The sequence below is a fragment of the Jaculus jaculus genome, chromosome 8 (assembly GCF_020740685.1).
Source record: "Jaculus jaculus isolate mJacJac1 chromosome 8, mJacJac1.mat.Y.cur, whole genome shotgun sequence".
Taxonomy (NCBI): Eukaryota; Metazoa; Chordata; class Mammalia; order Rodentia; family Dipodidae; genus Jaculus; species Jaculus jaculus.
This window is the reverse complement of record NC_059109.1, coordinates 1,045,849-1,060,609: the sequence shown is the minus strand read 5'-3', so window position 1 is coordinate 1,060,609 and position 14,761 is coordinate 1,045,849. Positions and strand designations below refer to the sequence as shown.

General features: G+C 42.8%; 2 protein-coding genes across 3 annotated transcripts in view; both read left to right on the top strand.

Annotated features, from left to right (window-relative positions):
* LOC101599926 (E3 ubiquitin-protein ligase TRIM39) overlaps window positions 1-1,779 on the top strand; it is a 30,265-nt gene extending 28,486 nt beyond the window's left edge. For both annotated transcript variants that reach the window (XM_045157435.1, XM_004671967.2), the window contains 2 exons: window positions 1,356-1,481; window positions 1,633-1,779. In XM_045157435.1, coding sequence (XP_045013370.1) covers window positions 1,356-1,481; window positions 1,633-1,739 — 233 coding nt within the window. In that variant the 3' untranslated portion in view covers window positions 1,740-1,779. The remainder of the gene's footprint in view (window positions 1-1,355; window positions 1,482-1,632) is intronic.
* Window positions 1,780-9,646: 7,867 nt separating this feature from the next.
* Window positions 9,647-10,652, top strand: LOC123462939 (TP53-regulated inhibitor of apoptosis 1-like). The gene has a single exon (XM_045157380.1). It carries the CDS (start codon window positions 9,647-9,649, stop codon window positions 9,875-9,877), a length of 231 nt encoding a protein of 76 aa, XP_045013315.1. The 3' UTR covers window positions 9,878-10,652.
* Window positions 10,653-14,761: the final 4,109 nt, after the last annotated feature.

The following is a 14,761-nucleotide window of genomic DNA, read 5'->3' as shown; positions in this document are numbered from 1 at the left end:
ATCTGACTCATCTTGGTTGTAGCCTAGGCTGACCTGGAATCCACTACGTACTCTCAAGATGGCCTTGAACCCACGGCCATCCTCCTACTTCTTCCTTCCGAGTGCTGGGATTAAAGGGGTGCGCCACCATGCACTTGGCTTTTATTCCCCACCTGAGCAATAGATAAATAATGTTGCCCCAAGAGACAACGTCATTCTATTTGGTTTTTATTCATTCATTCATTTGCAATGGAAAAGAGAGAGAATGTGCATGCCAGGGCCTCCTGCTACTGCCGTATGTGCCACTGACTTTACGTGAATGTTGGGAAATCAAACCCGGGTCACCAGGCTTTACAAGCAAGCAAGAGCCTTTTACCGCTGAGGCATCTCTCCAGCCCCAACAACGCCGTTCTTGTATAATAATAAATACATGTTCCGGATCCCAACCCCTCTTCCCTCTCCCTGTGTGCGTTCGTGTGTGTTTTGACGCAAGTTCTATATAGCCCAGGCTGGCCTCCACCCCAGGACATCTCCTGCCTAAGTCTCCCTAGTGCTAGACAACTTACTCAGAATAGTTTTGGGGATTTTTTGGTTGGTTGGTTTTTTGGTGTTTCAAGGTAGGGTGTCACTCCAGCTCAGGCCGACCTGGAATTCACTGTGCATTTTTAAGTACCTTAATCGATACTGGGCATGGTGACCCACACCTTTAATTCCAGCACTTAGGAGGCAGAGGTAGGAAGATTGCTGTGAGTATGAGGCCAGCCTGTGCTACAGGGTGAGTTCAAGGTAAACCTGGACTAGAGTAAGACCCTACCTTAAAAAAAAAAAAATGCTTTAACTGAGAAAGTGTTACTGTGCCAACAGCAGGAGGTACTGTATATAGGATAAAGGGAATAGGAGAAAAATTCTAGGGAAATTGTTTTATGTGGATTCCCCAGAGAATTTGTGTCTGGAAGTGAGTGATCAGGAGGCTAGAGTTTCAGGTAGACAAGAGCAAGAAAGCAGTGAAGCTGGAGAGGGAAACAAACTTGACCTTTTTTTAAGGAAGTTAGACTTAGAGTTCCCAGAAATTGATGGAGTTCATGAAGGGGCCACACACACGTGAAATTTCCATTCCAAGTGGGAATGGATGGGATTTCTACTAAAAATAATGAAGGCAAAACTAACTAATGCAAAAGACCTTTTCTCAGAAGCTAGGCATTCTCTTCCTTTCCCCGTTTTTTTTTTTTAATTAATTTTTTTTTTTTTTGAGTGGGGAGTAGGGTCTCACTCTAACCCAGGCTAATGTAGAATTCACTATATAGTCTCAGGATGACCTAGAACTCATGGCAATCCTTCTACCTCGACCACCCAGGTTTTCCCCTCTTTTATCCCAGGTGGAAGGGGACAGCGCTGGACAGTACAGACCTGCCTAACATGCCAGCGCAGCCAGCGGTTCCTCAATGATCCCAAGCATCTGCTCTGGGGTGACCGGCCTGAGGCGCAGCTGGAAAATCAGGCAGGTCAGGAGTGGTAGGGGAAAAATGGGGTTTCCCTAGAAAATAGGACAATGAAGGGTATAGAGCTGAAGAGACACATAGGTCTGGTTAATGTTAGAGGTGCTTCAATCTTAGAAAACTAATTGTGCTCCTCTGATTATCTTCACCTTCCCAGATCCCAAACCACCACAGCCTTTGCCAAATGTGGCCCAGCCCTTTCCAGCCCACCTTCCTGAACAAGTGCAGGAAGTGAGTGAAACCTCAGGCTTCAGTCTCCAGTGATGGATTCACCCCATTTCCAGATAAATAATGTTGAATTCTATTTGACTTTGTGTAATTATGTTTTGTATTTCAACTCATGATACCATTTTCCTCTTTCTATTAGTGTTTCCTGGCTCTCCTTTGTCCTTATATCTTTTTTTAAAATATTTTATTTATTTGAGAGAGAAGCAGAGAATATGGGCATACCAGGGCTTCCCACCACTGCAGATGAACTCAGATACATGTACCACTTTGTGCATCTGGCTTTATGTGGGTACTGAGGAATCAAACACCAGCCATAAGGCTTTGCAAACAAGTGCTTTAACCACTGAGCAATCTCTCCAGCCCCTGTCCTTACATCTTTGAATTTCCACTTTGCAAGGAGCTCCCAGTTTCCATATACCACTTGGTCCCACCAAGCAGCTCTTATCTCCAGGGCCATCACCACTGCTTCCTCAGTGCAACACTATGTTTGAGATTCAAGCTACAGGTTTCCAAAAGGTCCTGAGCCTTCTTGGGGCATTCTACATTTAGATAGTTGTTGTAGTCAGGTTCACATTGCTGGTAAAAATCACCCAACCAAGAGCAGCTTTTGAGAAAAAGGGGTTTATTTTGGCTCACAGACTCAAGGGGAAGATCCACCATGGCTGGGAAAACAATGGCATGAGCAGTGGGTAGACATCACTTCCTGGCCAACATTAGGTGGACAACAGGAATAGGAGAATGCCAAATACTGGCAAGGGAAAACTGGCTATAATACCCATAAGCCTGCCCCCAACAATACACTGCCTCCAGGAGGCATTAATTCCCAGATCTCCATCAGTGGGAAACCTACCTCAGAACACCTAAGTTTATGGGGGACATCTGAGTCAAACCACCACATTCCACCCATGGCTCGCATAAACTGATAACTATCCATGATATAAAATGCAATGCATTCAGTCCAACTTTAAAAGTCCCTATAGTCAGGTCTTTAACTGAGCCATAATACCAAAATATCCACCCCCAAAAAAGCCATAATGGCACAGAGTAAGCATTCATACTGCAAAAGATGGCATTGGGCATAGCAAAGAAATAACCAATACAAGATTTAAACAGGCTGGAGAGATGGTTAGCAGTTGAGGCGCTTGCCTGCAAAGCCAAAGGATCCAGGTTGGATTCCCCAGGACCCACGTAAGCCAGATGCACAAGGAGTCTCATACATCTGGAGTTCACTGGAGGTCCTGGCACATCCATTCTCCCTCTCCTTCCCTCCCTCCCTCCCTGCCTATTTCTATCCCTCTCTCAAATAATATATATATATGTAGAGAGAGGGGGGGGATTTAAATAGGGCAAACATCAAACTCTGTAGTTCCAAGTTCAACAACTCTAGTCAGTAACAAATCTCTAAGTCCAGTAACCAGCAACAAGTCTCTGGAGTTCTAATTCTGTCCCTTCAGCTAGGAAAACTTCATCCAGGGGCAGCAGTTCTCCTTGGCAGCCATCTCATGGTCCAGCATCTCCACTGCAACCTATGGTTCATCCTTGCAGCTCCACAGGGTCTCCATGCAGACATCCAGCAAACCTGCTTCACATTGCCCATGACCATTGCCAAAACATGAAGTGGTGTTACAAACTAAATGACTCCTGCATTTCTTATACCCTACAATACCAGGTAGGGTGTCAATTTGTTAATGGGGGGGTGGATAATGAAGAGTTAATAGCCTTCCCTGAAAACTAAAAAACTTTGGCTTACAGGCATTAATAACTATCCCTAAATCTCACAGGCAAAAAAGAAGCAACAGGAGGTATTCAGCCCCATTAAGTTTGACACCTTCCCTGACTGATGTACTCCCCTTAGCCTAGATGGCCTTGAAGGACCAGGCACCATCTGGGTATCCTCTCTTAGACAATCCTGGCTGAAGAAGCCTATTCTGAACTAGGACACAAATAGCTACAAGTTCCTTATCTATTACACCTGGTACAGTGTTTTTTTCTTAAGATCCTCCTTATAAGTTTGAACCCCAGCCTGGCTCAGGGCTTCAGCCTTCACCCCATGGGAAGGCTGCTGCCCCTCACTGTTTCTTTCAATAAACAGTCTGTAGAGATCAAGTCCAGTATTCTCTTTTGCTTTTCTCTTACACTTTCCTTACAAATAAAACAGACTTTGAAAAACCAGACCCTCCTTGAGCACTCAGGCCTTCAAAAGAGTACATTCTTCCTGTTGTCCCAGTGCAGGTCAGCTAGCCCAGTCTCAAAGGTTATAATCTCTCAATTGTAGCTGAACAGGCAGCAGTTTCGGCATAAACATTTCTTTCTGTGCCATTATCCCTCTTCTCACATCAGTTTGTTTCTATGCACTGCAACCTGCACAAGTTCTCAGGACATGAGCATAACAGCAAGCCTCTCCCACAAACTTCTTCTAGCCCAGTCCAAACAAAGCTCTGTCTCACCCTTATCAGCCAAACCTCACAGTTCATAGTTCTTACTGCATTCAGGTCTTTTAACTCTGACCAGAATAGTCCACCAAACTGTACTTACAGCACTGCAAGGCGTCTCTTAGGCCAAGGTTTCCAATCCTTTCACATTCCTCTTGAAAATCAGCTCCAGAAGGCCAAAGCCACACAGTCAGGTGTCTAGCAGCAATCCCACTCCTTGGTACCACTTTACTGTTGTGGTCTGGTTCGCATTGCTGGTAGAAATCACCCAACCAAGTGCAGCTTCTGGGAAAAGAGAGATTCATTTTGGCTTACAGGCTCCAGGGGAAGCTCCACGATGGCAGGGGGGAAAAATGGCATGAGTTGAGGGTGGATATCACCCCCTGGCCAACATAAGGTGGGCATAGGAGAGTGTGCCAAACACTAGGAAGGGGACACTAGCTTTAAAGCCCATCCCCAACAATACACTGCCTCCAGGAGGTGTTAATTCCCAAATCTCCATCAGCTGGGAACCTAGCATTCAGAACAACTAAGTTTATGAGGGACACCTAAATCAAACCACCACAATAGTCCTGACTGTTAAGTGGCTAGGTAGACAGTGCTGATGCTTACTGGTGCTGTTTTCAAGTGAGGGGAAGGGATGTGAAGATGAACAGTATTCATCTCCTAGATCACTTGGAAGTTGGTCTTTTGTACAAAATTCTAATGAGTGCTGGGGACATGAATTAGCAGTTAGGCACTTGCAAAGCCTAAAGACTGGATTTCCATTCCCAGTATCCATGTAAACCCAGATGCACAAAGTCACGTTTGTATCAAGTTTGTAGTGGCAGGAGGCCCTGTCTCTCTGCTTTCAAATTTTAAAAAAGTTCCAATGAAGGAAATGGCCCAAGCTTGAACTTGACAACATCAAAGGTGCTGACAAAGGGACACTGGTAGATTTACCGTAAGTATGCTCCATAGGTGTTGCAGTCTGGTTCACATTGCTGGTAGGAATCGCCCAACCAAGAGAAGCTTCTGGGAAAAAGAGATTTATTTTGGCTTACAGGCTCCAGGGGAAGCTCCATGATGGCAGGGGAAAACAATGGCAAGAGCAGAGGGTGGACATCACCCCCTGGCCAAAATAAGGTGGACAACAGGAACAGGAGGGTGTGCCAAACACTGGCATGGGAAAACTGGCTATGACACCCACAAGCCCGCCCCCAACAATACACTCCCTCCAGGAGGCATTAATTCCCAAATGTCCATCAGCTGGGAACCTAGCATTCCGAAGTTTATGGGGGACACCTTAATCAAACCACCACACTAGGTAAATCACTAACACTTTTTTTTTTCTTTTGAGATAGAGTCTTGCTGTAGCCCAGGCTGACCTGGAATTCACTATATAGTCTCTGGCTAGCCTCAGACTCACAGTGATCCTCCTATCTCAGCCTCCTAAGTGCTGGGATTAAAGGCATGTGCCACCACACATGGCCTTTTTAGTTTTGATTTCATGGATTGATCACTTAAAGAGTGTTCTTGGACTTCCAGTTAAGATGGCGGCATAGGTACCACGCCAAAGCAGCCTAGGAGGGAAAAAGACCAAAAAAACTCAGCAAAATACACACTTTTACTAAAAAGTGAGGTGTATAGGAAATTGAAGTGGCAGCGGAGAAGTAGAAGAGTTCCAGAGCATCCAGAGCCTGCACAGGCGGGAAAAGCAGCTCCGGCAGCTCGGCCAACCACCGCAGCCACGGCGCACCAGAAAGCCGCCAGGCTTGGCTCCAGCCGCAGGAAAAGCCAGGTGCGGGAGCTTTCCCTCACACCGGCGCTCTCCGCAACTCGGGAACCGTGAGGGGAGAGCGGCAGTGAGCAGCAGAGGAGCAGACCGTGAGGTAGAAGAACGCTTGGAGCAGCGAGACAACCAGAGCAGCCGGGGCTCCCTCCCCTCCCCCACCGCCTGAGCCCAGCTCCAGCGAACAGAGCAGCGGCCCGGGACCCGGCCACGCCAACTTGGGCTGACAGCAGGACCCAAGCAGGAGCAGAGTTCGGCAGCAACATCAGCGGCTCCAGCACCGTAACAGCGGCCCCAGCAGCAGCAGACCCAGGAGTGGCAGCAGCGGCAGACTTGGCAGCAGCAGCTTCAGGGGGAGCAGCGGCAATGGACACAGCAGCAGCAGCTTCAGCAGCAGTGGTAGCTCCAGCAGTGGCAGCTACAGCAGCAGCAGAGGCAGCAGCAGCGGTGGGTCCAGCAGCAACACCTTCAGCAGCAGTGGCTACAGTCCCAGCAGGGGCAGCTTGAGCAGCAGCAGTTCCAGCAGCAGGGGTGCTGATCTGCAGGGCCACACTTGCCAGGCTCGGTTTGCCCCACAGGAAAAGCAAGTGCCCAGCTCCAGAAATCAGAACAGCAGCCCAACAACCCAGGCAGCAACTTGACTAAGACCAAAATCATCCAAGGTAACTGGGCTTGCACCAGGGAAGGGTCTCACTTGGTTACAAGCTGACTTGGATCCCTCAACAGACCAGAAATCTTAACCTCTTTGTTGATAGAGGATCTGGTTGTTATAATAACTACTCTTGCATACATACTCGGGGCTGTTTTTGATTGAATGTGTACAGTGTTTAGTTAAATTTTAGAATCTACCTGTATTTTATTCCACTCAGCCTGCTTGAATACTCCTATAGCAGGGAAACTCAACCCCTAAGAACATCTTTGTAGATACTCTGAGAGTCTTAAGAGCCACACCTAACACCTTAAGGTCCTACCCTGAAAATATATTACATCAAATCAATTGATACATCTAAGAATACACAGCTAGCTAGAAAATCCAAGCATTAACTTAATCCAAGATGCAAAAATATATACATTATAATACAAGAAACACTAAAAAGCAAGACAATATAAATCCACCTAAAAGTATTAATGCATCAGAAATGTCCTCCAGTGAGAAAGAGAGGAAATGCCTGAGAAAGAGTTCAAAAGAATGATTATAAATATGTTCAAAGAGGTCAAAGAACACATGAAAACAATCAAAGAAGAAATCAAAGAGGAAATCAAAGGAATCAAAGAAGATGTAGGACACCAATTTAATGAAATAAAGAAGGCAATACAAGACATAAATAAGGATATAGAAATAAGAAAAACCAGTCAGAATTACTAGCAATGAAGAACACAGTTAATGAAATAAAAAACTGTAGAAAATCTCACCAGTAGGATGGATGAGGGAGAGGACAGAATATCTAAGCTAGAAGACCAGGTGGCAGACCTAATGCAGTCCAACAAAGAGAAAGACAAACTTATAGAAAAGTATGAGTGGGAATTTCAAGATATTCGGGACACTATGAAAAGATCCAATATTAGAATTCAGGGCATAGTAGAAGGAGAAGAACTCCACTCCAGAGGCATAGTAAGTGTCTTCAACAAAATCATAGAAGAAAATTTCCCCCAAATTGGGAAAGAGGTGCCAATGCAGATACAGGAAGCCTTTAGAACCCCAGCCAGACAAAACCCAGAAAGAACCTCTCCTCGCCATATTATAATCAAACTTCCAAACACACACACCAAAGAATAAATATTGAAAGCAGTTAGAGAGAAAAATCAAGTTACCTACAAAAGCAAGCCCATCAGGATTACAGCAGATTATTCAACACAAACTTTTAAAGCCAGAAGGGCTTGGAGTGATATATTCCAAGTTCTGAAAGATAACAACTGTAAACCAAGGTTACTTTATCCTGCAAAGTTATCCATTCAAATAGATGGAGAAATAAAGACATTCCATGACAAAAGCAGGTTAAAGGAGTATTTGAAGACAAAACCAGCTCTACAGAAAATACTTGATAGAATCCTCCATGCTGAAGAAAAGGAAAAGCACACATGTAAGGAACCTAGAAAAAACAAGCAATACTCAAATACTAGTTAACAGAAGACAGCGCAGGTAGAACCAGAAACACACACACACACACACAAAATGGCAAACATAAATACACACCTTTCAATAATATCTCTTAATATCAACGGCCTCAATGCCCCAACGAAAAGACATAGATTTGCAGACTGGGTTAAAAAGCAGGATCCTACAATTTATTGTCTCCAAGAAACTCACCTTTCTACAAAGGATAGACATTATCTTAGGGTGAAAGGTTGGAAGACGGTGTTTCAAGCAAATGGACCTAGAAAACAAGCAGGTGTTGCTATCCTAATATCAGACAGGGTAGACTTTAGTCCGATGTTAGTCAAGAAAGATAAGGAAGATCACTTTATATTGATTAAGGGCACAGTCCAACAGGAGGACATTACAATCCTAAACATATATGCACCTAACATGGGGGCTCTCAAATTCGTCAAATAAACACTACTAGAACTAAGGTCACAGATAACACCAAACACAGTGGTGGTGGGTGACTTTAACACCCCACTCTCATCAATTGACAGGTCATCCCGGGAAAGAATAAACAAAGAGGCATCTGGACTAAATGAGGTCATAGAAGGAATGGACTTAACAGATATATATAGGACATTTCATCCAAAGGCTGCAGAATATACATTCTTTTCAGCAGCACATGGAACATTCTCTAAAATAGACCATATATTAGGACACAAAGCAAATCTTAACAAATTCAGGAAAATTGAAATAATTCCTTGCATTCTATCTGACCACAATGGAATTAAACTACAAATCAGTAGCAAGAAAGGCTATAGAGCATACACAAAATCATGGAAACTAAACAATACAATACTAAATGATGAATGGGTCAATGAAGAAATCAAAAAGGAAATCAAAAAATTTATAGAGTCAAATGATAATGAGAACACAACATACCAAAATCTCTGGGACACAATGAAGGCAGTTCTAAGAGGTAAATTTATAGCCTTGAGTGCCTATATTAAGAAATTAGAAAGGTCACAAATAAACGACCTAATGCTTCACCTTAAAGCCTTGGAAAAAGAAGAACAAGGCAAACCAAAAATCAGTGGATGGGAAGAAATAATAAAGATTAGGGCAGAAATTAATGAAATAGAAACAAAAAGAACAATCCAAAGAATTAATGAAACAAAGAGTTGGTTCTTTGAAAGGATAAACAAGATTGATAAACCCTTAGCAAATCTGACCAAAAGAAAGAGAGAAGAGACACAAATTAATAAAATCAGAGATGAATGCCGGGTGTGGTGGTGCACGCCTTTAATCCCAGCACTCGGGAGGCAGAGGTAGGAGGATCACCATGAGTTCAAGGCCACCCTGAGACATAGTGAATTCCAGGTCAGCCTGAGCCAGAGTGAGACCCTACCTCGAAAAACCAAAAAAAAAAAATTAATTAATTAAAAAAAAAATAAAATCAGAGATGAACAAGGTAACATCACAACAGATTCCAGAGAAATTCAAAAAATCATAGGGACATACTATAAAAGCATATACTCCACAAAGTATGAAAATCTGAAAGAAATGGATGATTTCCTTGATCTATATGACCTACCTAAATTAAATCAAAATGAGATTTATCACTTAAATAGACCTATAAAAAACATGGAGCCTCGCCATGAACAGCATCGGGGAGGCTTGCACTGACATGAAGCGGGAGTACGACCAGTGTTTCAATCGCTGGTTTGCCGAGAAGTTCCTGAAAGGGGACGGCTCTGGGGACCCGTGCACCGACCTCTTCAAGCACTACCAGCAGTGTGTTCAGAAAGCAATAAAGGAGAAAGAGATTCCTATTGAAGGACTGGAGTTCATGGGCCATGGCAAAGATAAGCCTGAAAACTCTTCTTGACCCTGAAGATGGATTTCTCACATTAGGAACAGAAAGAAGTCTGGATTTTGTCAACAAAGGCTATGAAGATAGACGTGGAATTTGATGAGTTTGGGGTTTTTGTCTCTGCCTTCTGGATTTTCCTGCTTCTAGAAGATGATGAACTGTCATTCTTGCTTTGAGATGATTTCTCACTTGGAGAAATGTGCTAAAACTGAACAATTTCTTGGGATTATGGTTGCAATACATGGTCTGTAATCAGCTTTAAACACGCCTTGTATGTAAGTAATGATGAACTGGCCAAGGTGATCTTGATTTTTGCTGCAAAGGACCTTAGGTACACTCTATGGGGGTCATTGTCCATGAAGGCAGTCGGTTAGGACCTCTTTTTCCTCTCAGGGAGCTAATGCTCTTAAAAGGGGCGGGGCCCAGGCACTACGGTTCCAATCAATGGGGAGCACGGTTTTATTTTTATGTGGTAATAGTTGATTGTTGGTGGCCTGTGTTAGTGAAGGGGAGGAAGCTTTTAACAGTGCCTGCCTTAACCCGAGTTGGATGACCAACTCAAGAGTTCACAGCATGGCTAACATTTACCATGCTTGGTTGCCAGTGAAGAAGCACCTTCATTACAAAGACCTGCTGCTGCCGGTTTTCAACTCAAGCTTATCTGCACATCATTCAAAAGGAAAAATGCTGCCTCTGGTCAGATGCAGATGTGGGAAAGGTGCTTGCTTTTATCTGTCTACTGTGCCCTATATAATATCTGTAATCATGAAAATGAAATAAATTGTAACATTAGTTTTTATTTAAAAAAAAAAAAAAAACATTGAGATCCAAACAGTTATCAATAATCTCCCAACTAAAAAAAGCCCAGGCTCGGACGGATTCACTGCTGAATTTTACCAGACTTTTAAGGAAGCGCTAACACCATTGCTTCTTAAGCTTTTCCAGGAAATAGAAAAAGAAGGAATTCTACCAAACTCCTTCTATGAGGCCAGCACCACCCTGATACCAAAACCAGGCAAAGATAGAACAAAAAAAGAAAATTACAGACCAATCTCCCTCATGAACGTAGATGCAAAAATTCTCAACAAAATATTGGCAAACAGAATACAAGAGTATATCAAAAAGATCATTCACCCTGACCAAGTAGGCTTTATCCCAGAGATGCAGGGATGGTTCAACATACGCAAATCTATAAATGTAATACATTACATAAACGGGTTGAAGGACAAAAATCACATGATCATCTCATTAGACGCAGAGAAAGCATTTGACAAAATCCAACATCCCTTCATGATAAAAGTCCTACAGAGACTGGGAATAGAAGGAACATATCTCAATATAATAAAGGCTATTTATGACAAGCCTACAGCCAACATATTACTAAATGGGGAAAAGCTGGAAGCTTTTCCACTAAAGTCAGAAACAAGACAAGGGTGTCCACTGTTCCCACTTTTATTTAATATAGTTTTGGAAGTCTTAGCCATAGCAATAAGGCAAGAGACACACATAAAAGGGATACAATTTGGAAAGGAAGAAATCAAGTTATCATTATTTGCAGATGACATGATTCTATACATAAAGGACCCTAAAGACTCCACTAGCAAGCTGTTAGAGCTAATCAAAACCTACAGCAATGTAGCAGGATACAAAATAAATACACAGAAATCAGTAGCCTTCATATATGCTAACAACAAACACACAGAGGATGAAATCAGAGAATCACTCCCATTCACAATTGCATCAAAAAAAAAAAAATAAAGTACCTTGGAATAAACCTAACCAAGGAAGTAAAGAATCTATACAATGAGAACTTTAAAACACTCAAGCGAGAAATTGCAGAAGACACTAGAAAGTGGAGAAACATCCCTTGTTCCTGGATTGGAAGAATCAATATTGTGAAAATGGCAATCTTCCTAAAGCAATCTACACATTTAATGCAATCCCTATCAAAATTCCAAAGGCTTTCTTCATGGAAATAGAAAAAACAATCCAAAAATTCATGTGGAATCACAAAAAACCTCGAATATCTAAAATAATACTGAGCAACAAAAAAGAGGCTGGTGGTATCACCATACCTGATTTTAACCTATACTACAGAGCCATAGTAACAAAAACAGCATGGTACTGGCACAAAAACAGACATGTAGATCAGTGGAACAGAATAGAGGACCCAGATGTAAGCCCAAGTAGCTATAGCCACCTGATATTCGATAAAAATACCAAAAATACTCATTGGAGAAGAGACAGCCTCTTCAGCAAATGGTGTTTTGAAAACTGGATATATATCTGCAGAAGGATGAAAATAGATTCTTCTCTCTCACCATGCACAAGAATTAAGTCCAAATGGATTGAAGACCTTAACATCAGACCAGAAACTCTGAAACTGCTAGAGGAAAAAGTAGGGGAAACCCTTCAACATATTGGTCTTGGCAAAGACTTTCTGAATACAACCCCAATTGCTCAGGCAATAAAACCACAGATTAACCACTGGGACCTAATGAAATTACAAAGATTTTGCACCGCAAAGGACACTGCGAAAAAAGCAAAGAGGCAACCTACAGAATGGGAAAAAATCTTCGCCAGCTATATATCTGATAAGGGATTAATATCTAGGATATACAAAGAACTCAAAAAGTTAAATAATAAGGAATCAAATAAGCCAATCAAAAAATGGGCTATGGAGCTAAATAGAGAGTTCTCAAAGGAAGAAATACGAATGGCATATAAGCATCTAAAAAAATGTTCTACGTCACTAGTCATAGGGAAATGCAGATTAAAACTACATTGAGATTCCATCTCACTCCTGTCAGATTGGCCACCATCATGAAAACAAATGATCATAAATGTTGGCGGGGATGTGGAAAAAAAGGAACCTTCTGCACTGCTGGTGGGAATGCAATCTGGTCCAGCCATTGTGGAAAACCGTGTGGAGGTTCCTAAAACAGCTAGAGATTGATCTACCATATGACCCAGCTATAGCACTCCTAGGCATATATCCAAAGGACTCATCTCATTTCCTTAGAAGTATGTGCTCAACCATGTTTATTGCTGCTCAATTTATAATAGCTGGGAAATGGAACCAGCCTAGATGTCCCTCAACAGATGAGTGGATAATGAAGATGTGGCACATTTATACAATGGAGTTATACTCAGCGGTAAAGAAAAATGAAGTTATGAAATTTGCAGAAAAATGGATGGACCTGGAAAGTATTATACTAAGTGAGGTAACCCAGACCCAGAAAGCCAAGTGCCACATGTTCTCTCTCATATGTGAATCCTAGCTACAGATGACTGGGCTTCTGCGTGAGAATGAAAATACTTAGTAGCAGAGACCAGTAAGTTAAAAAGGAGACATAAAGGGTAGAGAAAGGAAGGAAGGAGGATACTTAATAGGTTGATATTGTATATATGTAATTACAATGATTGTAATGGGGAGGTAATATGATGGAGAATGGAATTTCAAATGGGAAAGTGTGGGGGTGGGGAGGGAGGGAATTACCATGGGATATATTTTATAATCATGGAAAATGTTAATAAAAATTTAAAAAAGTATTCTTGGGCTGGAGAGATGGCTTAGTGGTTAAGCGCTCGCCTGTGAAGCCTAAGGACCCCGGTTCGAGGCTTGGTTCCCCAGGTCCCACATTAGCCAGATGCACAAGGGGGTGCACGCGTCTGGAGTTCATTTGCAGAGGCTGGAAGCCCTGGCGCGCCCATTCTCTCTATCTGTCTTTCTCTCTGTGTCTGTCGCTCTCAAATAAATAAATAAAAATTTAAAAAAAAAAAAAGAGTATTCTTGTGTGGGATACAATGAGGATAAGGTCTCAGATGGGAGGCAAACAAACTGCGTTAAGAATATGGTTCTAGGTATGGAGAGATGGCTAAGCAGTTAAGCGCTTGCCTGTGAAGCCTGAGGACCCTGGTTCAATGCTCAATTCCCCAGGACCCAAGTTAGCCAGATGGACAAGGGGACACATGCATCTGGAGTTCGTTTGCAGTGGCTGGAGGCCCTGGCGCACCTGTTCTCTTTCTCTCTATCTGCCTCTTTCTCTGTCACTCTCAAATAAGTAAATAAAACTAAACAAAAAGTTACAAAAAAAGAATATGGTTCTAAACTAGGTGTGGTAGCACACGTCTTTAATCCCAGCACTCGAGAAGCAGAGGTAGGAGGATTGCTGTGAGTTCAAGGCCACCCCACCATCACACTAGGAATCCTGGAGCCTCCCCTGAGATATCGTCATGCCCCATCTTTCCACTGCCATCAATACTTCATCCCAAGTCTCTTTCCATTATTACCCCCACTTCCAGAAGCCTCTCTTGTTTCCTCTGATTCTCTCAGTCCCAAAGGAACAGAAATGTCAACTGAGATCACAGGTTTAAGTATTCATTCAATAATCTTGAGATATGTATTTGAGGATGATAACATTGTCCTTGGTCTCAAAGTGCCTGTACCTCATCTCATCTTCAACTACATAAAGCAGGCCCTCGGCTCTACCCATTGCCCAGGAAAGAAACAGGCCTACAAGTCCTAATGGTGCAGGTCCAAGGTCACTACACCCCCAGCTTAGTCACACAAAATACCTTCTGCCAGCATCCCTAAGAGTGAAAAGCCTCTGTCGCTGCTGGGGACACGATGGGAATGATTCATTCTCTGTGCGCATCCAGGAGGGTCATCTTGCCCTTGGAAGGGATCCTCCTGGGGCTCCAGTTGTTCCTGTCCAGGAGGTGATCTCAGATGCAGAATCTATCCCTGGAAATTAGATAAGTAGTCAGATATTGCAAAGCATCAAAACTTGCCTGCCCCCTTGATCCCTTTGTTATTTCAATTAGTTGAAGATGTCTAGAAAGGAAAGAATAGACAAAAAAGAAAACTTGGGATCTATGGAGTTGTCTACCCACCCA

Bases quoted from the DNA above. Each gene is read 5' to 3' on its own strand.
- LOC123462939 (XM_045157380.1), top strand. From the start codon at position 9,647: ATGAACAGCATCGGGGAGGCTTGCACTGACATGAAGCGGGAGTACGAC.